We start from the raw sequence: 27,438 nt of genomic DNA on the forward strand, positions 1-27,438 counted from the left end.
ATTAGAGAGATAGAGAGAGTCAATTCTTTTTTTTTGCCAAAATATAGATCGACTTTAATAAATTGTCTTTAAACTCACATATGTTTGTAGCTAGGTTTATTTATTCTAACTCATAATTCTGAATTTTGATTTCATATACGAGATTTGAGGCATAAGACTACATTCGAATTTCAACTTCGTCCTTAAGTTTTTTAAATTCTGATATTAAAAATTTTATATCTGTTGACCTGTAATGAAACGAAACAGAATAAATATTTATTTTATTTTAACAGTGTGTACCTTGAAGAATGCTTTGCAAAAAATTTAATTTCAATTTAGGAAATATACTTACATTTTGAATAAGTTATCTTTATAAACCTTTTCTTGAGTGCTACTGAGAACAATTTTATTTTGTTTTTTTGAATTTTTATAATCTTTTAAATGTACAGACTGTTTGGACAATCTTTCCTGCAGTTGATCTATGCGAAAACGCAAATCTTTCGTTTTAGAATTAATTTGTATTAACTCTTTTGCTTCCATCTTTTCGATAGCTGTCATGGACGGCTCTTTGTAGTTCACTTTTTTAACTACCTCCTCGGATCTAAAATAATGGATGTCATTCTTTTCGATTAGATTTTCGAACAGCATCAACAAAGTATAAAATATTTATAGTTGCTTACCTTCGTTCTAAATCGTCTTGTTTAGTTTTAATATCTTTAAAGCGATTGTATAACGTATCTGCAGCATTTTTAAGTTCCATTCTCGTATTTAATAAACTTTCAATCTCTTTTAGTAAATGCGCTTTCTTAATTTTTAAAGTGCGTACTTTTTTATTGATCTCTTCTCTTACTTTATGAATTCGAAAAAAATATTCTGAGCGAAAGATATGCGTTGAATGATTTAACAGCTGAAAACAAATTAATTTGATTATTCTGTCCTTGACAATAAGCTTTTTGTGATAGTTTTAATAATAAATCTATGAAAAACCTGTAACGATTCTTGCAATGACATTTTAGATTGAATACCGAGCTTGGTGATTGGTTGTGAATTTTCATGTTTGAGTAAATTTTTTATGTGAGTATAAAAATCTACTTTGCTTATCTGAAAAATGAAGAAATATCATGTATTTAATTTCTTACTCAAGTTAACAGGATAAAGAATTTATTCATTTTCATCTTAACAATAACAAGTTTTAGTCATATTCTTACGTCTGTAGCTGGGTTTTTCATAGGTTCGGGTAGTTGAAGCCTTTGCATATAATAAAAATCGACGATAGGTATATCAACAATATCGCCATTATGGAGAACACCAATAAGAGTGCAAGGTTCTTGAAGAAATCCTAACCCAAGTATTGGGGTCAGCTGCTCAGAATCCGTATGTTTTGTTCTAGTGCATATCAGGTATTGTGAATTCGACTGATTCGTTAATTGCGGTAAATGATCATCATTAACACTATCTAAAAAAGAGTGAAAATAGTAATCGTTTTATATGTATTTTTAATTTCCTTCTAAATTAAAACGCTTTAAATAATTAAAGTATTACCTTCTACTGCAGCAACAAATTTTTCTAGTTGAGATACCATAGGCAGGCCAACCATATGAACTCCTGCATTATGGGAACAAAAATATCTGTAAAATATAATTATACAAATATTAATATTTGATTAATGTTGCAAATAAGCTTAAAAAACAATATAGTTACCTAGATTTATTGCCTTTATCATGATGTAAGTGTATGGGACAAGTATATTTTTTATCCGTATCTGTATAGAGAAGGCCTAATTCCATCTCGATGCATTCGTAAACATACAGAGCTTCTTCCGGTGTGTTAAGACTGTAAGTGGAGCTGTAGTGTGACAATGTCTAAGAGAAGGATTGATTTAAATATAAAGTATGAATTTTTCAAGAAGTTCTAAAAGTCAGGAACTTATATCAGTATAAGTATGCACCTTTCTTTCATCGTCATCACAGAGGTCTTCATTCCCGAGGTTTGATTCCCGTAGTAAAATTGAATGATAAATTTTTCCAGTACACGTCGCAATGACAATAATTGGGGGTGTTGTTTGAATGCATAGAATTGAACAAGAATCTATGCCATAGTTATCGATGGCTGGAGGATACATTGACAGAGGTCCCATGACAGTAGGGTAAACGTAACTAAAAAAAAATTAAAAATAATCATGAATAGAAAACATGTGCTAATATTTAACCAGTTTTCTTAACCCTTTAACAATCTATGTCGTATATAGGCGACACGTGCAGTCGTGATATTTTTGTGTCATGTCGTGTATATGCGACACGATACAAAAAATATAATAGACTATTTTCAATTGATTTTCCTTGAATATTTATAGCTTTAGAGTTCGCTGAATCCAAATCTTTCGTCAAATTTAGAAAAATTCGAAATACAATTGCAAGGAATACTTTTATCCTGATTTAAAATGTCACACAATGGATAAATCATATCAAACCCAATATGTATTTACATTTATCAAAATATAACTCAGATTTGGATTCATCGATCCCGGACATAGCAATACTGACGATTTCAACTAATTCTCTAAACTTTTTTCTTGAAAACATTTTTGTCACGAATAGTTTATTTTCACCAGACTATCAAAAGAGTTTTAAAATAATATCAATCAAGCTTGTGCAGACTATGAGAATCCTTTTGACCCTTTGTCTTTGACCGTTACAAGCACACGAAAACACGACACGTAAACACCACACACGCGCTTTCCATTGACAACATAAACTCATACATCAGCTATTACACGAATTTTTACAAATGTAAAATCCTTTAATTTCACTATGCACACTGCACTTTACTATTATATTAAATTTTGACAGAAATAAAAACTCCGGTCACTTTCACTCTCGAGTAAAAATTCGAAAAACTGTTCCAACGGTCGTTTCGAAAAAAATGATGGCACAGGGATATCACACCGGGAGAGCCTACTAGCATAAGTCCAAAAACGGGACAATATTACATTGCATTTTTACAATAAAACGCTTTTAAATCACACTACACACACTGTATATTTACTATCCTATCAAATATTTCTAAAAATAAACGCTTTTAATAGAACTTCACACCTCACTTGGGTATTGTATCGTATTTTACGAGATCTTTTGATTATTAATTGATAAAAGTGGGAATATCGGTGAAATTATTGAAGAAAAGTGATGAAAATGCACTCCAGCGCGATAAAAGTGAAAAATTCCGGCCACTTTTTGCACTCGCGGGCAGAAAATTCGAAAAACTGTCGCAACGGCAGATTCGAAAAGTAAAAACAAAGATGGCGGAGGGATATCGGGAGCTGAAGAACTTGCCCGGGTAAATCCGAAAACGGAACTTTTCAACTCCACTGCACACTTCACGTCGATATTCTATCGAATTTGTACAAATAGAAACGTTTTTAACAACACTGTAGACATTGCACTGCAGTATGATGTCAGAATCTTGGAGAATTGAGTGCTTCCGGTACCACTTGGCACTTCATTTGGACATTTTATCATATTTTGAGCGATTTTCCCAATTAAAAGTGAATAAAAGTGCGAATTTCGGCGAAATAACGGAGTAAGAGCTAGGAAATCGCACTGGCGCGCGAAAAAAGCGAGAAAAAGCAAAAAATCCGGTCGTCGGCGGTTGAGGATTTCAAAAAAGGAAACGTCGCGGCCGCCATGTTGGGAGAAAAAGATGGCGTCGGAGTGGGGAGAGGGTAGAGAACTTGCTCGCTCTGAAATCCGAAAACTGAATTGATACCACTTTTCGGATTTCAGAGCGAGCAAGTTCTCTACCCTCTCCCCACTCCGACGCCATCTTTTTCTCCCAACATGGCGGCCGCGACGTTTCCTTTTTTGAAATCCTCAACCGCCGACGACCGGATTTTTTGCTTTTTCTCGCTTTTTTCGCGCGCCAGTGCGATTTCCTAGCTCTTACTCCGTTATTTCGCTGAAATTCGCACTTTTATTCACTTTTAATTGGGAAAATCGCTCAAAATATGATAAAATGTCCAAATGAAGTGCCAAGTGGTACCGGAAGCACTCAATTCTCCAAGATTCTGACATCATACTGCAGTGCAATGTCTACAGTGTTGTTAAAAACGTTTCTATTTGTACAAATTCGATAGAATATCGACGTGACGTGCGCAGTGGAGTTGAAAAGTTCCGTTTTCGGATTTACCCGGGCAAGTTCTTCCGCTCCCGATATCCCTCCGCCATCTTTGTTTTTACTTTTCGAATCTGCCGTTGCGACAGTTTTTCGAATTTTCTGCCCGCGAGTGCAAAAAGTGGCCGGAATTTTTCACTTTTATCGCGCGGGAGTGCATTTTCATCACTTTTCTTCAATAATTTCACCGATATTCCCACTTTTATCAATTAATAATCAAAAGATCTCGTAAAATACGATACAATACCCAAGTGAGGTGTGAAGTTCTATTAAAAGCGTTTATTTTTAGAAACATTTGATAGGATAGTAAATGTACAGTGTGCATAGTGAAATTAAAAGTTTTTACATTTGTAAAAATTCGTGTAATAGCTGAAATATTAGTAAATGTTTGTCAGTGGAAAGCGCGTGTATTGTTTACGTGTCGTGTTTTCATGTTTGTAACGGCCAAAGGCAAAGGGTCAAAAGGATTCTCATAGTCTGCACAAGCTTGATTGATTTTATTTTAAAGCTTAATAAACTATCAAATTTTACTCGTTTCGGTACAAAACGATACAAATTTTATCTTCTTTTTGCACTCTTGGAAATAATAGAAAATATAGACGGGTCTTTTTGTCGCATGTGTTTTTATGAGTTAGCCGTTCATGTTTTCCATCATTTCCAGTAATCCAAACAGATGATAAAATTTGTATAGTTTTGTACCGAAACGAATTAATTTGATAATTTATTAATTGAGATTTGTATTGGAATTTTATATGACACATATACGAATCGCTTACTTGTTATAGATCTCATCCCGAACCATCAGAACTTCACCATTTCCACAGAGAACCAAGATTGGCCATTCGATTTGACGCCAATCAAGTTTTTTTATCTGTAAAAATACATATTAACAGTGTATAAGCGAAAGTGTTCGAGTAATTTATTCAATAAAAAAAAAAAAAAGAAAATATATAACTGCGCTTCTTTACTTGATTAATATTCCTATTGGAGTAATTCCCTGGCTTTTGTAAAGTTGGTGTGGCAAAGTCAAAATCAACAGCTGTCTCGCCCAAATTCGAGAAGTCTGGTATTTTGGACGGTGAGCCCATTGGTGCACGACCGACTCTCCAACGTTTTATAATTGTTGGTGCCTTGTCCGTGGCTGAACAGTCGTAAAGCCTTGAAAGAATTTTAAAATCAACATTTTCTCGAGCTTAAACTGGAGATTCAAACGAATGGGAGTTTTTAACCAACCCGAAGGAATTATCAGACGTGAGGACCAATAACTGTGAATCATTAGTGGATGCTGGATGCCATCTCACTCTTCGTATCTCGCTCATAGCTTCAATGCCAGCAATAGTGTGACTTCTGTAAATAAAAAAATCCAATTGATCAAAATAAATCAACGAGTAACGTATATCGTGACTCTAAGCTAAATGGAGCTAAGGGAAAAAATTATTTATCAGTGTAAAAATCCGCTTAATTGATCGGAGAGTGATGATAATCGTATGTAATGGTGATTAGTGTGCGTGGAGCGCGTTAAAAAGAAGAAGAAGACGTTAATGCGTTGGCGTACATATCTGTCAGAGGTAGTGGGATTTGGAGTTTGCAATTACTATCACAAAGAGTTCTCAGCGACAGCGTGCCTACAGAATTCTTAATAATTGATAAAAATGTATGCGCAGAGTGGACGGGGAGGGCCGAAAAGCCCGCGTAACTACCGCCGACCTACGCGAGTGGTCCTCCTCTCTGACAAAAGGGACACGCAACGATTTATTCGCACTTTTCAAGCGCGCCCACCCGAGAATTTTTCTTCGTTTCGTCACAATTTTGGAATTATCAAAATTTATGCCCGGAGCCCCTATGAGCCTCTGTACTCGTTCGGTACCTATATATATATATATATATATATATATATATATATATATATTTACACGCAAAGCTAGCTCGCGTTACATAAGAGCGAGAATCCTCGCTCGTTATAAGCCATGCACATATTTTCCAAACGAGCATTATTCATAATTAGACGATTTTAACGATGAAGTGGCAATGACTAGATTCGATGAAACGCAGATACAGAATATTACCTTCCTGTAGCTACACTATATATATATATATGTATAACACAATAATCTAGTATAATGGTGTGCTTTATAGATGATTTTGCGTCCCACGTAAAATTCTTTAGGAAAAGAACAGTAGCAGGTAGCGGTGCAGCTGCTCGTATCTAATTAAGAAATTCTTACACGGCAGTGGCATGTATTTTAATGCAGCCTCATTTTCCTAGGCTTCGCCTTTCCTTCGTTTTACTGCAGTGGGAACCAGTCTAGAAAAATTAAAAATAATTTTTCACTGTAAACGTATTAACCCTTGCAAGGGCCAAGTCTTTTTCCTTTTGCTTTGTTTTCGCAATTTGTACAAAGAACACCGCAGCATTCGCATCAAAGTAGACATGCTCCATCTCTCTCCCTCTGTCATCCACGGGATGTTTAACATCGGTCGAAAAAGGACCTTTCGATAATTATAGAAAAACTGGAAGGAAGAAATAGCAATAGAGAGGATGAGCAGTGGACTAACGATGGGATACATATATATATATATACATATATAGAAAAAGAGAGTAGTCGGCTTCTTTTCTTTATTCATGATAAATTTGAGGAAAAGCTCCATCTCCCGTTCGTTTTCCTCGGCGATTAACCTAAAAATTCATTAGATTATAAAGCCATTAATGCTCAGCCACTTGACCGAACACCATTCTGCTCGATTGTACGATTTCCACGGTCGACGAGAGATTTTCTCTTACGTACGTATGTATATACAGTGCGGACTATATAGTTGCTTTTTATTCGTTATGCAAATGGGCTTTTTATCGAAGAAAGTGCAAGGATGCGCAGGCTGCTTACGCTCTACGTCAAGAATAGATCCTTTATTACGGCGATTACTCAGTGGATCCTCTTGGGGACAGCGTTCAGCCCGGCACTTAATCCATGATGGTGAATGAGAGCGCGTAACGACGTAATATCGCTCGGTTACTTTGAATATTTTTACTACGTTCTCTCGCGGAAGTGCGCCACGTGAACTAATGAGGCTAAAGGACTTGCGGCTGGTGGGCCTGACGTTGGTAGTCGATGGGGCGGCGCGGTGGCTTCCTCAAGCTCGCCTGCAAGCTTTACTCGCGATATAATGAGAGAGCCATTATGATAAGTGGGGATGCATAGATTAGACATAACTCGTTAACCCGCCTGCGCTCGACGTTTACCTTGTACCATCATCGGCCGCCACCGTATCGCACTGTTACACGATTTTTCAAAATCTACCATTGATTTTCCCCCTTTCATACCTACTGTGTACATATATATATATATATGGTATATCGAAATTCGTTGGAATATATATATATATAATTATACAGCGTAGAGCGAAATTGCTCTGGATGTGCCTCGCGCGAGTCGAGTTCAACCCGAGGTGGTGAAAGATGCGCGCCCTCTGATACGGCGAGAGGAGGGTGGAGGAAGGTTCGCGTTGGGGAATGGGTAACGGGTACCAGGAAAGAGGGGGGAGGGGGTCGGCCCATAAAATCGGGATGTTGCGCAAAATATAACGAGCGCGTTCTCCTGGCTGGCTGACGCTCGCTTGCCGTAACTCATCCTGATCTCGCTTGCTCGGCTTGACTCCTGGCGCGCGCGACACCTGCGTCGGCAACTAAGCCCGTTAATCCTGGCCCACCGTGCACCAAACTCTCGAAGATGCCACGTTCTCGACTTCGAGACCTCTCCTTCCCCTCTCTATCCCTTGACTGCTAATGCATCTCTGCTTTTCTTAACCACACATTTGTTTCACGCGCGAGGGTTTGTAAATATATATATATATATATATATGTAGATGCTTGTGCGTGTGGGTGTAATGGTAAGTTATGTACTATATAAGAACGAATCTAACGCGGGAAGAGGGAGAATGTCTGGAAAATGGCAAACGGCAAACAAAAGGATTCGGTTGTTCGGTCTGCGAGAGAGATACGTATAGAAGGGGGGGGGGGAGTCCCATTTATTATACGTGGTATATGGGAGGCAGGTGCTGTGTGTGTGTGTGTATGCGCGCAGAGAGGAGACTAGCTGGCACACGTACCGCGCTAATTAAAAGAACCGACCAAGCAGGCGTCTTTCTTTCGCTACGAGCTGGTTTTATTTCGTTACACGAGAGGAAAGGACAGCGTCGACGTCCACGTCTACCACGAGAAAAGACAGAACGAACGGAACGCGTTTAGCGTATTTTAATTTTCCTCCGGCGTACTACACGGAATTCTTTGATTAGAAGCGTTCCTCCACACCTACGTATACCTTGCACACATCGTTCTCGGTCCATCTTGCCGCCGCGCGTTTATGCATTCACCCTCTATTCTTTCTTTTTACCCCCCCCCCCCCCCTCCTTTTACCGCGTAGGTAAGCTTGCTTCTCTTTGCGTGGATTTTTGCTTGGGCACCGTCTACACATGCACGTATATATATATATATATATATATACGTATATCTGCAGCAGACGAACAACCTCTTTTACCCATCTCTTATATATACCGTTTCGTCCATCTTTCGTATGCCCCCGTGAACCTTGCAACTGATTTCATTGTCCCTTTTTCATTTAATTTGCGTCCCTCTAATTGCGATTTTTTGCTAATCATTTCTCTGTATAATTAGCCGAGCGGAGATGCGGATCGCTGACGAGTGACCGCGCGCGGTGGGGTTAAATCCCAATTGCGATAGATCAGGAGGAATCGCGGCAGGCCTGTTTTATGTACAGCAATGGGGACGTAGCCTTGGTCCACAGCGATAAATTCCGGGGGAGTTGATAAAGCGTGATATAGAATACAGCACCGGCTGTAAACGGATTATATATTTTTTCCCCGGTGGAAGCGACATTTTTCAAAAGGCGCGGATATCATCAGAGACAATCTAAATCACGGCGTGGGAGTATCGCGCACCCTATGCTCGGACTCTGTAAACAGGAGTATTGCCAACCCTTTTTCCCTTTTATCCCCCCTCCTCCCCTCAATCTCTCTCTCTCTCTTCCTATACATCCGTTGCAGTTATATACATATATATATATACATATATATATATATATATGTAGGCGATGTCAGGTGGTGGTCGGGCGATTTTCGGTCGTTGCTTGCACATATTGAAAAAAAAAACAGAAAAAAGGGGGAAAAAAATAAAAGGTGGAAGAGTGACGCGAGAACGGGAAGAGCTGTGGTCGGAGGAGGGAAAGTAGCGTTACGCGGAGCCGGAAGTTGTGTGAAGAGGATGAGGACGCGTGCGTGGGCGTGTATTACGAGTGCGAGTGTGAACCGCGCGTGGTTACCGGAGATTAGCCTTGGGTTTATATCGGGATTACATATGTAAAACCATTAGGTTAAATCATTTTTTAAATAAACGGGCTCCACGGTCCGGTCCATCGCAGCGACAGCGATACGAAACCGAAAGCCCGGAGAACGAGGGAACGCATACCGGAGGGAGACAAAGAGGGAGAGATTGCTTTCGTTTGCTTACGCTTATTCGATTCAGTGAAATATTTGATCGCATTAATCCTACTTGGATGAATTTTTTCTTCTCAGAGATTTATCGATTCAACTATTATTTCTTTTTCATCGATGCGCGATAATGACAGGTTTTTTTTTGGCAGGGATGCTAAACCCTTTCTATATTTACATATTCATGCAATGACTTTATTCATTTCGATATATAGTGTATAATTTTAGTCTAATTAATTTGAAGGATTTTAAGTAGAACATGGACCGTCGTTGCAGCATAATATTGATTTTTTGAAATTAGATAGGTGAGAGCTGCATAATGCAGACGAGGTAGGGGAATTATTCATAGACATAGGTCGATTTTGAGCTAAAGGAAAAGGGAAGGCGAGGTGCGTCGTTTAGGGAGCGAGAGAGCGAAGGAGAATTTCGCTGAACATTAAGGTAGTCAAGGGTCGTGGTAGGAGGGGGGAGGGGTATAAGGTCCTCCCGGCCGCATAATAAACACATAACGGTAATCCTTAAAACAATAATTAGCCGCGAATGTCAACCAAAATGCGACGATCTTCTCGGTTTGCTGGGATTGCCTTGTATTCGCTATTCATTGCTGAATTAATGCCTCGACTTGTATAGAGTTATATGTGGCTATGATACTTATAATTACATTAAAAGACGGTGAGTACAGAATAAAAATTGCAAAATGTAGCGTAAAAGAAGAGTGGTGAGTATACGGTATCCGGAATCGAAGAATCGACGAGGGAAAGGTATATAAGAATATATTATACCGGTGTATATTTAATGAACGGAAAGACACGTTTATTATCAGAAAAATATCTATATATAGATTCAAATGTAAAGATCCAACGAGGTAAGAAAATGAAGGGTGTAAGGGGAGAAAATTCCTTTGACTGCTGACGTTGGTTGGTATACATAGTGGAGAGGGAAGGGGGAAACGCGCCGCGCCAAGTGGTAATAGTTTTAATCCGGTGTCTTGAAGTCAGGATTTGGCGGTGCGACTGTTAGTGGCTGCTGGTAAGTCCAAGCGAACCCACTTCGCGCTCTAATATCATAATCCAAATAATCACTATTATTGCCGCCATTTGCTTAATCCACGGCTCGGCCTCTCCACTCTCCACGCCATTGGCCCAAAACCTGTTAATTCGAGAATCCACGCGGCGTTAAAAGAACGAGCCACCATATCCCGTCGACGCGTTTCACATTTTTCGCCTCTCCCATATACCGAACGCGCGAGACGATTAATAAAACTCGCGCGGTGGAGCGGAGGTGCTCCGCGCGCGCGTAAAATCGCGCGCGAGATATTTTGTCAAGGGTAAACAAATGCTGCGTAAAATTAGCTTCCACTGCAGCATCGCTAACTGCGTGAATTAAACGAGACGACATTTATGCATTGGCCAAAGTTTCGTAAAATGTTAATAAGCTACGATACTTGTTTTTCTTTTATTCGAGAGAGCAAAGATCTTTCGCATTTACCAAAAGTTTCGAGGACAATAACGCATAAAGTCCATTTAGCTTTGTTTAAGCCAGGTGGAAGGAAGGAGACGTTAAATCCCCGAGATTCGTTCTAATGGCTGCGACTCCCTTACAAACTGTTTCGCGGTTCGTTATGGTATATGCACTCCGTGGTAGGCGCGACTTCTTATAAATTTATTCGATGCCAAGTCTGCCATATATACAGCCAGCTAAAATCACCCGTTGAGCAAGGAAAAAACTTTAGCCTTGGAACATAAGCTCTCTTAATTTTCTTAGATTGCTCGAGCAGCTTTTCTCTCACTCCCATCAAAGTAGCTAAATTAAAAACTTACGAATATACGTCAGACGTATACATATATCGCCTCTCGTTCTTTCTTTCTCCTTCGAGTAGATCCACCCTGTGATTGTGCATATATATATATATATATATATATATATATATATACATAGGGAAGAAAGTTGAAGCTCGAAATCGATGTTTTAATGGAGTCACTTGCGGGGAGAGGGGAGACTATAGCACTCGACTCGAGGATAATCCGTAGAAAGGAGGTTTTTAATTGCCCGACGTTCTAATCACCCGACAGATTATGGGTGGGTGGTTTGGTCGAAGGAGGAGCGAGGGGTAAGGTTAGCGCGAGACAGTAGTCTCGGTGTGGCATGTGTCGTTGATGAGGCGGTTAGTATTCAGCGCTGCTTTCTGCCATGGGAACTTTTGAAAACTAACCGAGCAAAGCCACCTTAATTCCATAAGAGGGAGGCCAAAGGGGTCCGGGCGTCATCGTAACACCCTCTTAATTACAGGATATTAGGACGCCCAGGAGCCGCGGCGGTGCAGGAAACCAGATAGCGCGATTTATTAGACGTTCGCGAGTTTATCTCGCTTTTTAACAAGTAGATTTCTCAGCCACTAGCCAGCCGTCGTCTTTGCTGCACGCGAACAACGCTTCTCGTTTTTTTCCCTACTTTTACATCGCAGCGATACAAGAATCTGTGATGCATCTCTCATCTACATTGTCAGCAGAAACACTGCAGACACTTTCCTCCGATCAAACCTATATATATATATATATGTATGTGTATATATGTTAATTCATTTCCCTGGATTCGTTGAAACTTTGATCGCGTTACTTACACACACATGATTTCCGGCTTTCCTCCTTGGAATACTCCTCCTTTACCCCATCGCTTAGGGAGTACCATAAGCAGGATTCCCAGATTACCCCAGAGCACCAACTGTGTGATTGTTTCGTTCAAGAGAAGAGTGGTTACCTCGAAAACTGGAGAATCCGTCGGTAGGAGCGTCTGTAAATGGACAGAAAAGAATTTTATTCTGTTCTTGATTTAATAAAAATTACATTTTTTTACAATAGATTTTTGCGATAATGGGATCAGTCGTTGGACCTGCAACTTATAAGGAACAAGTTATATATATATATATATATATATATATACAGTTACTTTTCAGGTGTTAAATGAAAAAGTTTTCGATGTTATCTTAGCTAAGAGCCGGGACGAGTCTCTTGTAAGTAGAGCTTGTCTATTAATTAAATTACGTAGGGTGTTAAAAGAAGAAACGAAGAAGGGAAAAGGTAATGGCGGTGGAGAGGACCTTGGGACGGTGTTGAAATAATTTTCGAGCGAATTAAAAATTCATTATTACACGCGCCAGTGATCAGGGCGTAGGATTCTTCGGTCGATCGCGTCGCTTCCATGCTCGGATTACTTTTTGCTTTATCTCGAGGCGACTCGAAAACTCCGTGACCTCTGACCCCCCTTCCGTTACAGCCCATCTCTCATCGTCTATCGATTAAAAAACTTTTATAATACGATCCTGCTTCTCGTTTGTTTTCCAGTTGGATTTTTATCACGGAGCTTCGGGAAAGAGGCAGGTGCGCGTAAACCGCGCCAGCCCCACGCTTTTCCCTCCACTCCAGAGCTGCACAAGTTTTCTTTCTCTCTTCTTTTTTCCTTCCACCAAACGCCGTTACTCGTCGTCGTCGTCTTCGTCGTCTGGTTCCGATATTTAATTTTCAACCGAGTTAGCGAATGCGAGCGTCATTACGAGTGGCAGTCTATCTACAGTTAAGGGGAGGGGGGGGGGGGGATATCGGTGGGGTGCGCATCAACGAGCAATTACTTCTTACCCAGAGGCTTCTCATACAGCAGAGTCGCTGAGGAGTTCGGCAAGGGTGGCCAAGAGAGTAAAAGTACCAAACTCACCCCCCAGCTACTCCTCTTATTTAACTATATCGAATATCTCTCGTATCCGCCTGCAGGAATCAACAGACAATCTCATCGAATTCTCAAACGAACGGATCATATTCCTCGCTTCGATATATATAGATATATACATCGTATACCTTGATAGATGGATATTTTATCGTAGCTATATCGTTAAAAATTCAATTGATGTAAAAGGGCCTACTGTGTGTTATTGCAAGAGAGTGGTAGTACTACACTGCAATTATAGACATAAAAGTATAGTAGTATGGCAGAAGAGATATAAAATGGTGGTGAGAATATTGGTTAAGAGACGCACTGCACTTGCCTGAATAAAATGCTCGTAGGTACTAATATAGCAATTCTGATTGGAGGAGTCCAATTGGACCGAGGTGCAGGAGGAGGTGGATGTAAAGTTTCGTGCGTTTAAAAGACCTCATTAAGAGAGAGAGAGAGAGAGAGAGAGAGAGTGGGTCTCTCCAGGGGTCGTTGGCGGCAGAATGTAACGAGTGTCGCGTCTACCTCCAGTTGCCGTATCCGTTCCGCCACTAGGAACACATTTATTAACGACAGCTCGTCTCATCCGAAAGACTACCCTCCCCCACCCCCTTCTTCGGGCTTTTTCGCGCGTCTGCACTCTTATTTGCCGAATTTCACGCATACTTTTCTCCCTGGTGTTGAAGAAAGCGCGGTTTTCTGCTTCCAAGGACCCTATTCACTTTGGTAGCTGTCTGCCGGTTCGTTTCGAGCTCGGGAAAAAAGACATCGCATTGTCGTCGCCTTATTAATCTGGAAACGTCGTGGGGGCGCCTAATGCTCGGAGGGAGGGTGGAGGAGGGCGAAGAGGAGGAGGTTTGCGGACGCCTGGACGGCACGGAAGTTGGAAGCTGCCGCGGACGGGCCTTTGAAGAAATTAAAAGAACAGAGGGTATAATGCGAGAGCATCCATTCCGGCCAACCCCTCGCCGTCGTTCCACCCCCTTACCCCACCTCGCTCCGTCTCTTAAACACACACATAGAGAGAGAGAGAGAGAGAGAGAAGCTGGAAAGTCGGCAGGACCCATTAACATTCTCGTTCTACGCGCTCTTTCGCTAAGCACCAGTCAGATAGACATCTTGAAGCTTGTCACGGTTTCTTAAAATCCACGTCTCGCCCCACGACTCTTTCTCTCGCCTCGTCTCGCACTCACCTTTCTCCTCTCCAGCCAAGCTTAACGTTTTCCTTTCGACTCTTCCCTCCCCCATCCCCACAATTCCCCTCGCGCTCTCCTCGTATATCTCCGCGCTTAACATCATTCATATTTGATACACTTCTCTGAAATTCCAGCTTTTCTTTATATTCTTCACTCTCCCACGGTATAATACAACATCGAGCAGATCGAGCTTTCTCGATTAAACTGGGAAGAACAAGTGGGGAAAGTATGCAATGCTGATAAAATAACGTAGTTTGGAGGAGACGTTGAAATGGATTAAGAGTATAGCTATATACATATACACATATAATGGTTGTTACTCGTCAGAATTAGTCGCGAGGGGGTGTGTTGTTGTTGGGAAAGCAGGAGAAGGAATCAATTTTAATGAAAAGTGAAGCAGGCAGGCAGAAGAGCGTGCGTGTTTCTGGGAAAGGTCGGTTGGGATAATGTAAGGTAGTCATTGGCGTAAGGACGGCAAACGAGGGCGTTAGTCAAATAAAGCAAAGCAAAGCCAAGCCAAGTTGAGCTATAGTTGGACATTTGTCCATATTAGGGTGTTGTCAGGCCACGCGGCGATAGCAGCGCGAGCTTTCAACAGCCGCGACGCGACGCGACGCTACGCGGCGGACGCGGCCAGCTTGTGCGGCAGTCCCCACACACACACATGCATATATACACAGTTATAGAGATCTCGCGTGTTTTGAAATTATATAGCGAGAGCATCAGGCATCGTTAGTCGGCTTGCGCGTACCATTTCAGCGTTAACTATGTGTATCTTAAGCACCCGTTACATTGTCATTCATCAGTCTGCAGAGGGCTCCTCTCTCCTCTCCATGCATACGCGCGAGCGCACTTTAAAGCCTCGGCTCGCGCGCAACATTTCCAAACACGACAATGTTCAAATCTCAAAATTTGTTTACCCTTTGGCTTTGCCTCGAGCGAGCTTTTCGACTGCGTTTCCCGTTAATCCCTTAAGACGCCAATTTCCTTCCGTGGCGCATCTTACCCGATGCAACCCATCTGGGAGCACATTTGCATCGCCTAAGCTTTACACTCACTGCAGTTTAAGCTTTAAACCCATCATTAAACTCGTTACAAGCTTTATAGCAAACATTTATTAGGATTTATTATCCACAGTCTTATATGCGTTTGCTATATCCTCGATTAGGCGTGAGATTATGGGCCTCGTTATGCGCGCCTTTATCTATATATATATATATATATATATATATAAGCAGATACATACGTTAATCGAGTAGCACTCAAGGATGATTAGAGGGAGGTATAATTGTTAATTAATTACAGAGGGGTAATTGGATGCTTGGACACACGCGTTCAGCGTGTATCGCTGGATAGTTCCATCGTAAGCGACACGTTTGACTTTACGAGAGTCCAAGTTCCAAACTAATAAGGCAACACGACGCGGCGCGATCAAAGAGGCGGGCAAAGACGATGAGTAAGACAGAAGGGTCCAAGTTTCGCTATGGAGACGCGAAGGAGGTCACCGATTACGAGCTTGATCGTCTACGAGAGGCAACTAAATTGAATAAGTTGAACAAGTACGGCCTTCCTCAATCTCGGCATACGCTATTGCGTCTCTGTGGCTAATGTCTTTCTCGCTCTCTATATACCAACGCGTTTCAGTTTTCTTTTTTATTCTACTCCCCCCCCCAACTCCACCTCTCTTGCTACTTTTCACATCGCTCCATCATTCGGTCGAAATTTAAGTAGTAGATACAGCTATATGAGGCGGCCATTATTGTTAAAGTAAATGAACGAGAGGCAGATGAAGCAGAGAGAGAGAGAGAGAGAGAGAGAGAGAGAGAGGAATATATAGGGGTGGCTGAGAGAAGGCGCTAGGTGGTCGGGTGTCGGTGTAAATTTGCATTGAACGAAATGAGGTGCTATGGGGCATTCCAGTCCGAAGTTAATAGCTTCCCAACGATTAACTGTATTTCCCCACCGTCAGCCATCGCGTCCCTCCATACTTCCCTCTTTCTCTCTTCTTCTACTCTGCCATGTTAAACTTGTCACGCTCGTTCGCGAGTATCCTCTACCCCTTTCTCGTTTCATGTAGCACGCGCCATGTACCTATATCCCTTCTAATAATGTATGTTCCGAAGGTCGTGAAATAACTGACTCTAAACGTTCAACAAGAGTTCGCAATCCCCCTTCCCCCCTCTCTGTCTCTTTTAGAAAATTAAAAATTTGTACAAATCAACGAATTGTGTAACGATGATTCTCGTCGATCGAATCGTACGGGTAAATTAATTATTTCTGCGAATAAACGTGAATCGCCTCCAGGATTCTACTCGGCGCGGTATGCGCGGAAGCCTGTAAAAGCCAATAGTTTTGCTGGCGAGCGCAAAGGCGCCACCAGGGGTTATAGGGCATAATTTAGTGGACAGTTTGATATACAAACAATCTTTAATGAAATTCTTGGTGTTCATTAATAACGCATTACAGCCTCGCGCGGAACAGCCACCGCCGTTGGCATCGGCACCAGGGAATCCTCTACTTACTCACACTCACTCTCGTCTGCTCTCTTTCGCTATCCCTCAGCTCTACCACCATACATCCCCCCCCCCCCCCACGCTTCTACCCCTCACTGACACTCGGCCTATCGTGTTTATACTGGCTTATACACACGTGTTAATTGTCATCGTATCGTTTCCTCCGTTTTGCCAAAGTCGTGGAGGGAACGTTCTAATAAAATTCTCACTATAATCTTCAAGAATAATTGTTACGAAAATTTATAAGAAATTCTAATAAAGTACGCTTCTCCGTGTATCGAGTTTTAATTTATAACAATAATGTGGAGTGGTAGCGAAAGAAAATCGTCACACACGACGAATATAGTACAGATAAGAGGGACGTCGAGTTTCATAAACGAACTTCGTCCTGTCGTGCCGCACCCTGAAGAGAATTTGTCCCCGTACACGTATACACGTCAGGTTGGCGAGCATATAAGGCTGATCGCTCGTTTAATCAAGCAAACCGCTAACGCGATTAACTTATTGCGTATTCGCGTCGTCATTTCGTAAACACGAGAGACACGAATCAACGATGATACAAAATAGCGTAATTTCCATTATGGCTGGCTAACTTATTAGGTGCGCGTAGGTTTCGACGAATCACTGGGTGCGTTCATCGGCCACCGTTTCGCCACTTTCGATTCAATTCATTTACCATAATTAAGCTTGCCGAATGATCATATAGTTGTGTGAGGGCTCAAACGATTTGTATTATATACAAATACACATATATATATATATGTGTATACACACGCATTGTTGTTTTCTGAAGCAGAAATGTTGACGTTTTAAGAGTGAAGGGTTTTGGGAAGACTCATAAATACTTTATATGTCGTTTGAGAGAAATAGCGGGAGGCGCCAACGTGACCGGCACGCATGACCGCGGCCATGCAGTGGCTGCACGCATATAAACTGGAACGTCCTCGTCCGGTGAATGGTCAGGAAGTTGGTGTGTACAATGTGAGAAGATCGGTAGGAGGGCTGCTGACCGGATGACTGGCGAAGGACTGAAAACTGGACGTGGGGAGGAGGGGGAGTATGGAGAGTCGACGTGCTTTAGTATATAAAGCGTCGTCGAAGGGTGCGAGGGAGCTAAGTGAGAAGAGAAGCCCGGCCGGCTAGGAACGATATAGAATTTTAATATAGTGCTTTACGAGCGCGATTGTCCGCCATTTTACGGCCGCTATAGGACGGCCATTTGAATTCTTAGATCTGCATACTTTGCGGAATTGCGTGGTCGCGCTACGATGAGCTCATCCCCGCCGCAATGCTGAGGCCGGCTGAGGCCAACCACCCTCTTTACTCACCCCACCCTCCCCCACCCCTCTCCCATTCTTCTTTCCTTCCGCTCGTCCTCTTCCTCTCCCTCTCGTCCACCAATCAACAACTGGACACGCTCCACACATTCCTGCTCCTCTTCCCATTTTACCAACAACCAAACTTGATGGCATTTTATTATATACATATATATACAACTCGTCTCGAGTCGATTGAAAATTAAATATAACTTATCGTGCATCACGCTCACACACAATTGGGGTGGAAATTTCACCGAATTCCTCGTGCGTGACTACATACGAGAAAAATGTAAAGAGTGGCGTCTGGCCATGCGATTAGCATAGAATTCGAGCTCTATTGACTTATTGTGGCGCGAACGCCTTCTTCGTCCGCGCTCGCGAATTTCGTTCGATAAAGAGGATATAAAAGAGAAGGTATACAGTTCCCTTTGAACGGGGGTCTCATCTCCCGTCACTTGTAGGCTTCATTCCGACGGGAATTATAGCTCTGGCTAGTAAACCATAGAATTTAGGAACCACTGTGTCGCACATATCGATATATTATTACGAATTCAATTAGCATAGAATGCCGATCGACTTTGGACTGCTATAAAAATTTTCAATTTTTCCAAACACGAAGCGAATATCGCTTGATAATCCACTCTTGATAAAATATATTACGAAGAGACCAAAGCTGCATGTTCCACCGTACATGGCGCGTCGATGCAAATCAGGCGAGCGTTAAATGAGATTTTCCGAAGGATTTTTCAGGATCGTTTTTATCAGTGGAATTTTATTAGAAGAAGTTTTGCTGCGATAACGAAGGTGAGAGCGGTAAGTCAAAGTTTTCGGGTGCAAATCATCCTCCCGCGTAGTACTGTGAATAAATGAGAGAGGGGAGGAGCTCATTGAGCGTACCTTTAATCAGCCGAGCTGGTCTTTCGGCATCCGTAATCGCTCGAACGAGCTGGCGGGTAACTCGCTCTTGCTCGCGCGCACGCGTCCTCGAGAGGCTCGCCTTGCGATATAAGCCGTATCAGTTATAATTTACAATGTTATGGCGATTTTATGTATATCTTGCGAGCCGTAGTCCCCGCCCAGCTCCGGAGAAGTATTATTTAAATTAAACGAGGCTAAACTAAGCGAACAGGGGCATCGAAGTGGCGGAGAGGTGCCGCGGTGGTATGCAAATTATTATCGCGGGGCGATAATTTAAATGCATATTTCGCCTCCTATATCATTTTATTATTGCCAGCCAAGTTAAGTCGGTCCGTGGCCCTGTGCCCACCGTTTACGAGGATGGTGCTGCTGCTGCTGCTTCCCAGCAACGTTACCGGCACACAGCGCGAGATCCGCACCCCCTCCCCTTTCACGCCAACTCCCCTCCCCTCACCCTCCCTTCTATATCCCTGTGACTCCCAGTATTAGAAACGCTATCGAAGCGTTTTCCCCTATAATCCTCATTGTTACTGCCTCCAGGACCATAATATCCTGTCGAGGAACGGCTAGCGAGCAGGATTAATACTCGCGGACTAATTGTATACGGTAGGAAATGCCGACTCATACAGCTCGATGCTCAGAGTTCCCCTATCCCTCCCCCCCCCCCTTCTCCCAACCGCCCTACCCTCACCCTCTTTCTCAGCAACGTCTTAGCTACTCGGTCAATCGTGCGTCGTTCGGCTCGATTCCCCTTTAATCGTTCATTACGCGTCCAATTAAAGCCCCGTCTCATTGAACACCTGCCAATCCAATTTCCCTCCTTCAAAGGATTCCCGGACATTTTAATCGAGCTGCTTCCGCACGCTGTATACTATATATATATATATATATATATATATAGTTTAATAGCACGCTTTAATAAAGTGGTAATTGTTCTTTCGCAGTGGCGAATAATGGATGGAGGATTTTCTTGGAGCAATGCAAATAAGTGGAGCGAGCGCGAGGGGGTGGGTTGAAATCCGTGGCTTACAAATTCTGAGGACGAACGCAATGTCGGTGTGGGCAGTCTCGGGATGCGCGCAATCTCGATTTACATTTCACGGTGGACCGGGCGTAGCGAGTGACGTGGGGGAAGGTCCGCTGCGGGTTGTGGGAGGTATAGAGAGGGTTAAGCCGGCCGGGATGGCAGTGGTGGACACGAGTCGTGTGTGCCGCTAAGGTAGAAAAGGCTGAAAATGTTTCAAGGACCGCGAGTAGGAGGCAGCAATACACACGGCTATATATACAGGGAGAGTCGGGAGAGAAGCAGGGATAGGGCTTTTTGTAAGAACGCAAATTACAAGGACAGCGCGCAGAGGGGCTTGTGCGCAGATCCAGCGGTTCGGCCAGGTTCTTCCGCGAGCTCCGAAGAAGGGTTAAAAGCTGCGGCCAGTATTTTAATTCCCGACCGTTATCGCGCCGGGGGCTCGGGTCAGTAGCGAAAGATACATGTAAGTTGACCCCGCCCTCGAGACCTCTCTGGACGCTTATGAATATTAATTCCGCCCTCGTAGGCCACCCTCGCCCCGAAACCATCCCCGACAGGAACAAATTAGATCTTTCCTTCCATACATTTCCCTTTTATTCCTGCGACTCCTCTTAAACATTGCCGTTGCCACTGCTACGTCCACCAGCAGCCGCGCAGCCACGCCACGCGGCTCTACCATCTTTCCTTCTCCATTGCAGCCACCGTTCTCCACTCTGCACCTTCCTTCAACAACCGCGACTCGATCCTCCGTCGCTGCGCTCTTTCCTTTATCGTTCGATGTTTCTTCGGAAAATCCTTGAAAAGCCACTGAAGCATTGCGATGACCCTAATATTTCTCACGATAAAGATATTTTTTATTTACCAAGTTTGTAGCGACGTAATATATTATATAGGTATATATATATATATATATATATGTTTAAAGTTTTCTATTATCGCCCGAAAATTTCGTGAATCTCGTGTATTCTGGGAAGAGCCGTGGCTGATAATAAGATCCGCCCCATGTGAAAAGCAGAAGAGGCTAGAAGGGGCTAGAAAGGGGTCTAAGATACGACACTCGTGCTGCGGTTTTAACTCTTGGTTATATTCCTAGCTATGAGATTGCCAGATTCAAGTAGGCTGTGTGTGTGTGTGTGTGTGGGTCGCTGCTAAAACGTGTATTTCGAGGATACACGGACGGACCTGAAGCACGCACCCTTCGAAATCGCACGTTGTGAATCCGCGTTGGAAACTAACAGTAGGAAATACCAGGGGTCGTTCTAGCATCCGAAAGTAACGGAGATAAACTTCTCGTGCGCGGAAGGAGTACCAAATGTGTATATATATATACAATCCCTCCACACGGTGATATCGAGCCACACGAAAGGGTTATACACGGCGGAATCCGAAGGATTTATCGAAGCATTGAAAAATTCATGTATATAGATGCAAGAGACCTATGTAGTATTTTATTTGAGTTTGTTGATCGTACGTGTACGAGTGGAGGAAATTTTAAAGTTCTATAACGCGCGTTGTAGAGGTCATGTTTCTTGGCCCCCGGGCGGTTCTTACCATCCAGAAAAGATCCTACTTGCAACAAACTCCCTGGTCGTATATATACGCAAGAACTTGCTCCGTTCAAGAGTTTAAAATTTCTCGAGACGTATCGCTTTAATGGATCTGTATATTGATAAGTATACAAGTGTACCTTATATATATATATATAGTATCGGAGCAAAGTAGAGCAATAGAATCGAATGGCTATATGTGAGGGGAGCACGTGAGACGTATCGCGAAGAGAATAATAAGGGCGATGGGTGGGTATGAAATAAATATAATTAAGACGTGTTAGGCGGAGCAGAGCGTGCTTTCCGACCCCCCAGGCGGGACTTGGTACACCGGAAGGACGACGGCTCCACCTCGGTCGTACGTATAACTCTGCAAGAACTTGCTCGTCTCGCAGCCCGAATTTCCGGCGGCGCACTTCCGCGTATACTAGGCACACTATAACTACGACTCTGTGTTTCGGTTTCTCTTAATGGATTTCGCTGTAATTGTAAAATATCTTGCGAGTTCCACGCGCGTGCATTTACAAGCGGACACGTGCAAGCATCGCCTAGCTCTCATCCCTTCTAGCACCATCCCTCCGCGTTAATTCCGTCTGTACGTGTAACAAGTAACTTTCTGAATAGCGCGGGCTACATTTGCAAAAGCAATATTTTTTCGTCTTAGGGAAAGACACGCTCGCTCGCCGGACTCGCGCGGTGCCTGCCTGCGAATAACAATAATATATGACAGGTTGAAAAACATTTGCCTCGCTCCTCCTAGCTCATCCCATATTGCGTATTATCCCAGCGTATACAATATTATAGGAGCAATTATTCCGGCAAAACTTTTAACGCAAACTGATAATTCCCGAGCACCAACTGTCACTAATTTCCTTTTTAATGCGAGCAATACACTTTTCCATTTAACCGAGGCCGCAACGCTCCGTTCGTTTCTCCCGTTGCTTTGATTACCGCTGCTTTTACAGCAGGGCTTCCAACTGCAGAAATTTGTTTCTAGGAGTGATTAAAAAGTTGCACTTTGGACGTCGAGTTCCTCGGAAGCAAGTTTCGCCAACATTTATTAATATTAAAGGCGCAATTAATGGCGCAATATAGGCATATTAGGTAATTCTCACTTTCCGCAAACACGCGTTCTTCATCGTAAAAGAGCATAACGAAAGCATATCGTAGACGAATAGCTGTAATTGCGAAATGAGAGCTGTCACTTTTGTATAACCGGCTTTGTGCACGTGGAGCGGAGAGCAGAGTCCGAAGGGAGGACCGAGCGAATGGTGTGTGGTACGCGACAATGGCGAATGTGCACACGGTGGTGGGGGGGGGCGCGGGGTTAAGAGAAAAGGCGTCAAACATTAAACATAATGCTTCTCGGGAAGAATGTCCCTGCGGTAGTAGCCACGTAAAGTGGCTATTTGTCACGTTATTACGCACGTTTGATACGCCGTGTGAAAGCCGTGCACGTGCTCATTCCTCTATCTCCATCTTTCACGCGGCGAAGAATGCACGAGTAAACGCTCTTCCTAATGCGAGTCGATTTAAAATAGAAATTTTTCGTGATACGCGTATATCTCTATGGGAATCCCCCCCTTTAACTACCGGCGCCTTTCTCTTCCCTTCAAATTTCAGAAAAACCCTTGCGTTTCCTCCCAGCCTTTCGATATATATGTATATGATCTTTACCACGTATATATATACTTTCCTTTTACATCGCATATATAACTCACTGTTATATGCTATAACCTTATACTTTATTCCTTAATCTTCGGTAGAGAAATGACGAATGAGAAATGGGAAAAATGTATAAAACTGATAGGATGGAGATGTTCTATTTTAAAGAGGCTTCTTATATGTTTTACATGTATATATATATATATATGTGCGTATATATATATGGGAGATTTAAGGTTTGGGATTTTGTGTGTTTTTCCAAAGCAGCCTCTGGTGGTTAGACATTCCAGCCGATCAAACGAGGCAGAGAATATCCCCCATTCGTCAGGCTGTCGTGAAAAGAGAGTGGAGCCTCCGGAACAAATTGCCAGGCAATCGGAGAAACGTCGCTGAAATACCGAATCGGCTTGCGAGCTCGCATTATCATATTCACAATTTGCCCCAGCGCGTGTTTTCCTCGCGTATATCAGAACGATCCTCATATTCTATGGCACGCGCTAGGCTTTATTTTACCAATTCTGACAGCTTTGCGTCTTTGTCAACTTTTCATTCGAGTATCCACGATCAGCGATTTCACGAGAGAACTTTTCCATTATATTTGCAATATATTAATGATCATCGATCTTAAAATTACTTCCATTATTATAATTTTATACAATCTTTAAAGATTTCTACCTAGAGAATTTGTAATAACAATATGAAATAATTAAATAACCACTGTCCTGACAAATGCAAAGTTTTCAGTGTAAGAAATTTTTGGAGACAGAAATTCAATTGGATTGATAAGAGAGAGAGAGAGAGGGAGAGAGAGTTGATTTTACGTCGATAAGCAGCAGGGATTGTGGAGTTTTGGCAAAACATTTGGAGGGAAGCAAGTAGATCGTCACGCGAGTAATAAATAGGGGCCATTTGTAATAGGATGGCTAGGTAACCGTTTGGCGCCTGGCGTCGGGTAGCGTCCCGGCGCAGCTTCGTGCTTTTTGCTATCGATAATAAATTACCCATCGCGATATTTCTTATTGTTAGCGGGGTGCTACCGAGTGCGTCTGAGGGCTTTGATCGGTACAGGAGTCTATATATATCCGGTGTCGCAGTCGTTAATCAAAGATATACTATACCTTCGGTTCACCCCCCCCCCCTCCCTTTCCCTCTTGCACACGATCATGGTTTCCTCCATCTCGATGTATCGCTGTACGTTTCCAGCTACTCTCCTCTCTCTCTCTCTCTCTCGGTTGGTTCTTCTCCATTTATCCACCCCCTGCACTGCACTTGGTTCTCCATCCTCGATTTTCGTTTTACCGTTTCTTTGGCTTCCTCTGGATATCCAATAACTTCAACGTTGTACCGACCATCGTCTTATCCTGCAGAATTACAGCAGAAAATGACCCCGAGCTCTGGCGACGACGTTATTCCTCGACTCGATCCCTCAATGACATTACAGCACTATATTCATCTATTAAGGGACGTCTATCCGATGAAATATCACCTGTCGTTCAATGCGCAAAAACCATTTCACGTGAAAAGGAAAAATGATTCTAGGAGAATAATCGATTTCTAAGAAGCACGAAAAGGGCGACGACGCAAAGAACGATGGTAATTGCGGGATATTGGGGTAGACGCGTATGTGTGTGTGGAGACTCGGGAGAAATATTGAAATTACCGAAGCGTCAAATCGGAACGATTTGTAGGATTCCGTGAAACGGTAACTACAGTAGCTAGGACGATATTAAGAAGGCCATTATCCTGCGACGAGAATCGTATCGCTATAGACCGCGCAAAGACGGCCGCATTTTCCAAGCCATAAAGATCGGATATTGCGAAAATTATTCAGGATAATTTAAATCAAGCCGCTCACCCGCCCACTGTAGATTTTCGTTAAAGCGGCCTCTCGCTCCTGCTTTTAGCAAGCGTGAGGCAAAGTGCCATAAAAACAAGCATATAAATTAAGCAAAAATTGCTATTATAATTTAAATAGCCCATTCATTTTGACATTGACATTTTAATAGTTCATTACGAGGTTCGATAAATCAAAGGATGAGAAAAGATTCGTATAATCGCGTAATTCGCCTACCTCGCGCTTGTATCATTAGCTATATATATATATATATATATATACTGCTGACTGCGAGCTCGTAATAAAGATGGAAAGGTCTGAAAGCGGCAGAAATTATCGCTCGCGTAAGCTGTGGGAAAAGTGGAGTGAAAATTGAAACAATAATATACGACGTCTGTCCAGTGTGGATAAAGGAAAATACTCGTGAGTCGAGCACGCGTAGAAGGAACAATCGTTTTTATTGGCACGGGAGAGCCTGAGTGGAATGCTTAAATTCGCTGGCAACATCGCTCTATATATATCTATATGTATAAAGGTATAATATGAGAATCGGATCCGACATTACGCATGATGTATGATGCTCGCCGAATACCCTTGGAGAAGTAAAATGACACGATTTCTTTCTCCGTCTCTTCTTCCCTTCCGTTCGCGTTGGAATTTCGTGCTTCGTATATTGATGTTAGTCCCCTTGTGCTCTCTGCTGTTTCTCCCCCCTCCCCGCCCTCTCCCTTATCCCTAAACGCACGAGGACACGCAACGCGCACACAGACCACTCACACGCGCTCGGAAAAGGTCCACCACTGACGGCCCCACAGCCGATTTAGGTAGCCTCCCTTTAACATTCGTGCCCAAGGTCATTCCGGATCAGGCTTGTCACTTGACGAATCGAAGAAATCGAGAGACTCTCCACTGTAGCCTAATCTGGATCAGTTGGATAAGCTCTGGGGATTCAATGACGAATGATGCTACTCGACGCGAAAAATTCTCAGCGATAAATTAAATCGTTATTCTTCGTGGTCAATATATACTTATATATATATATATATATATATATAACTCTTTATAAAAATAATCATAATATATAGCTTTATCGCAGCAATTTCCAATCTCTTTCCGTCCAATCCAACTGTGTGCATATATAGCGACATCGAAGCGATTAAATCTTCTCGCCAGACGCCTTACGAGTAATTATATAATAGATTCTCGAAATCGGTTTCTGGCAAGTTCGAGCTGCAAACTGTTTTCAGTCAAAATTGATCCACGGCGAGTCTCGTCGGTATAAAGTTAGCGACTTTAATGTATTCGGAAAGAGCGGCTGTCGTTTTCTGGACGACTGCTTTTGCAGTTCGATCTTCCATCGCATTAGCTGTCCCTTCTCTCTCTTCTTTCTTCTTCTTCTTCCTCTTCGTCCTCTCGTTCGGTTCAACTACGAGTGCGCGGCACGATCCAAATGCTAATGGTTTAATTGAATTCCGATTATCCAAAAAGGTTTCCCCAGCGTGGTTGCTCGATCTGTTGTGCTATGAATCAAAAGCAGGGCGCGCCTGCGACTGACGTAATTATTGAAACCTCGATTTCCTACGAGCTCTCTCCGAAGATAATATATACCTTGCCCCTTTTTCCACTGAAACTGAATGGCAGTCGCATTAAAATATTAATGACCTTGAGCGTATCGAAAGCAGCAGTTTTCTCAAACTCGGTGGCATAAATCATTGTATCATTTATACAGTAGATATTCCTATTGACGATTTTCTTCGTATACGGAAAGGTAGAATCAACTACGACCATTAAGAGAAAATTCGAGAAAGAGGACTTGGAGCAAGATGTTTCGAAGCTGCAGATCAAAAGTTTGAAGGGCTTTAGCAGACTTCGTACATGCCTTATACTCTTTTTGAAAGACACATGAGAGATCGCGCACTCTCGGCTCGGGGCTAAGCCGAATTCCCCCCGGCTCGCGCGACTTGCCAAGAGTGTGGCTTCTTTTCATACAGATACGTCACCGAATATATATATTTAAGAGCAGAAACATAGCCGATGGGCTATGTCGCTTGTCGCATCCATAA

At 42.7% G+C, this 27,438-nt stretch overlaps 1 protein-coding gene across 1 annotated transcript in view; it reads right to left on the bottom strand.

Moving 5' to 3' along the window:
* Nucleotides 1-81: 81 nt before the first annotated feature.
* The window catches only part of mbo (Nuclear pore complex protein Nup88), a 50,570-nt gene continuing 23,213 nt past the window's right edge, over nucleotides 82-27,438 (bottom strand). The window contains exons 2-13 of the mRNA XM_066731468.1: nucleotides 12,272-12,441; nucleotides 5,383-5,496; nucleotides 5,118-5,307; nucleotides 4,926-5,020; nucleotides 1,928-2,135; nucleotides 1,681-1,841; nucleotides 1,522-1,607; nucleotides 1,188-1,435; nucleotides 967-1,080; nucleotides 660-886; nucleotides 332-580; nucleotides 82-227 (exon numbers count right to left, since the gene is read on the bottom strand). Of these exons, the coding sequence (XP_066587565.1) occupies nucleotides 158-227; nucleotides 332-580; nucleotides 660-886; nucleotides 967-1,080; nucleotides 1,188-1,435; nucleotides 1,522-1,607; nucleotides 1,681-1,841; nucleotides 1,928-2,135; nucleotides 4,926-5,020; nucleotides 5,118-5,307; nucleotides 5,383-5,496; nucleotides 12,272-12,441 (1,932 nt within the window). The 3' untranslated portion in view covers nucleotides 82-157. The remainder of the gene's footprint in view (nucleotides 228-331; nucleotides 581-659; nucleotides 887-966; nucleotides 1,081-1,187; nucleotides 1,436-1,521; nucleotides 1,608-1,680; nucleotides 1,842-1,927; nucleotides 2,136-4,925; nucleotides 5,021-5,117; nucleotides 5,308-5,382; nucleotides 5,497-12,271; nucleotides 12,442-27,438) is intronic.

The sequence above is a fragment of the Prorops nasuta genome, unplaced genomic scaffold (genome assembly GCF_024137725.1).
Source record: "Prorops nasuta isolate Cenicafe-Biocafe unplaced genomic scaffold, Cenicafe_Pnas_1.2 PNAS00009, whole genome shotgun sequence".
Lineage (NCBI taxonomy): Eukaryota > Metazoa > Arthropoda > Insecta > Hymenoptera > Bethylidae > Prorops > Prorops nasuta.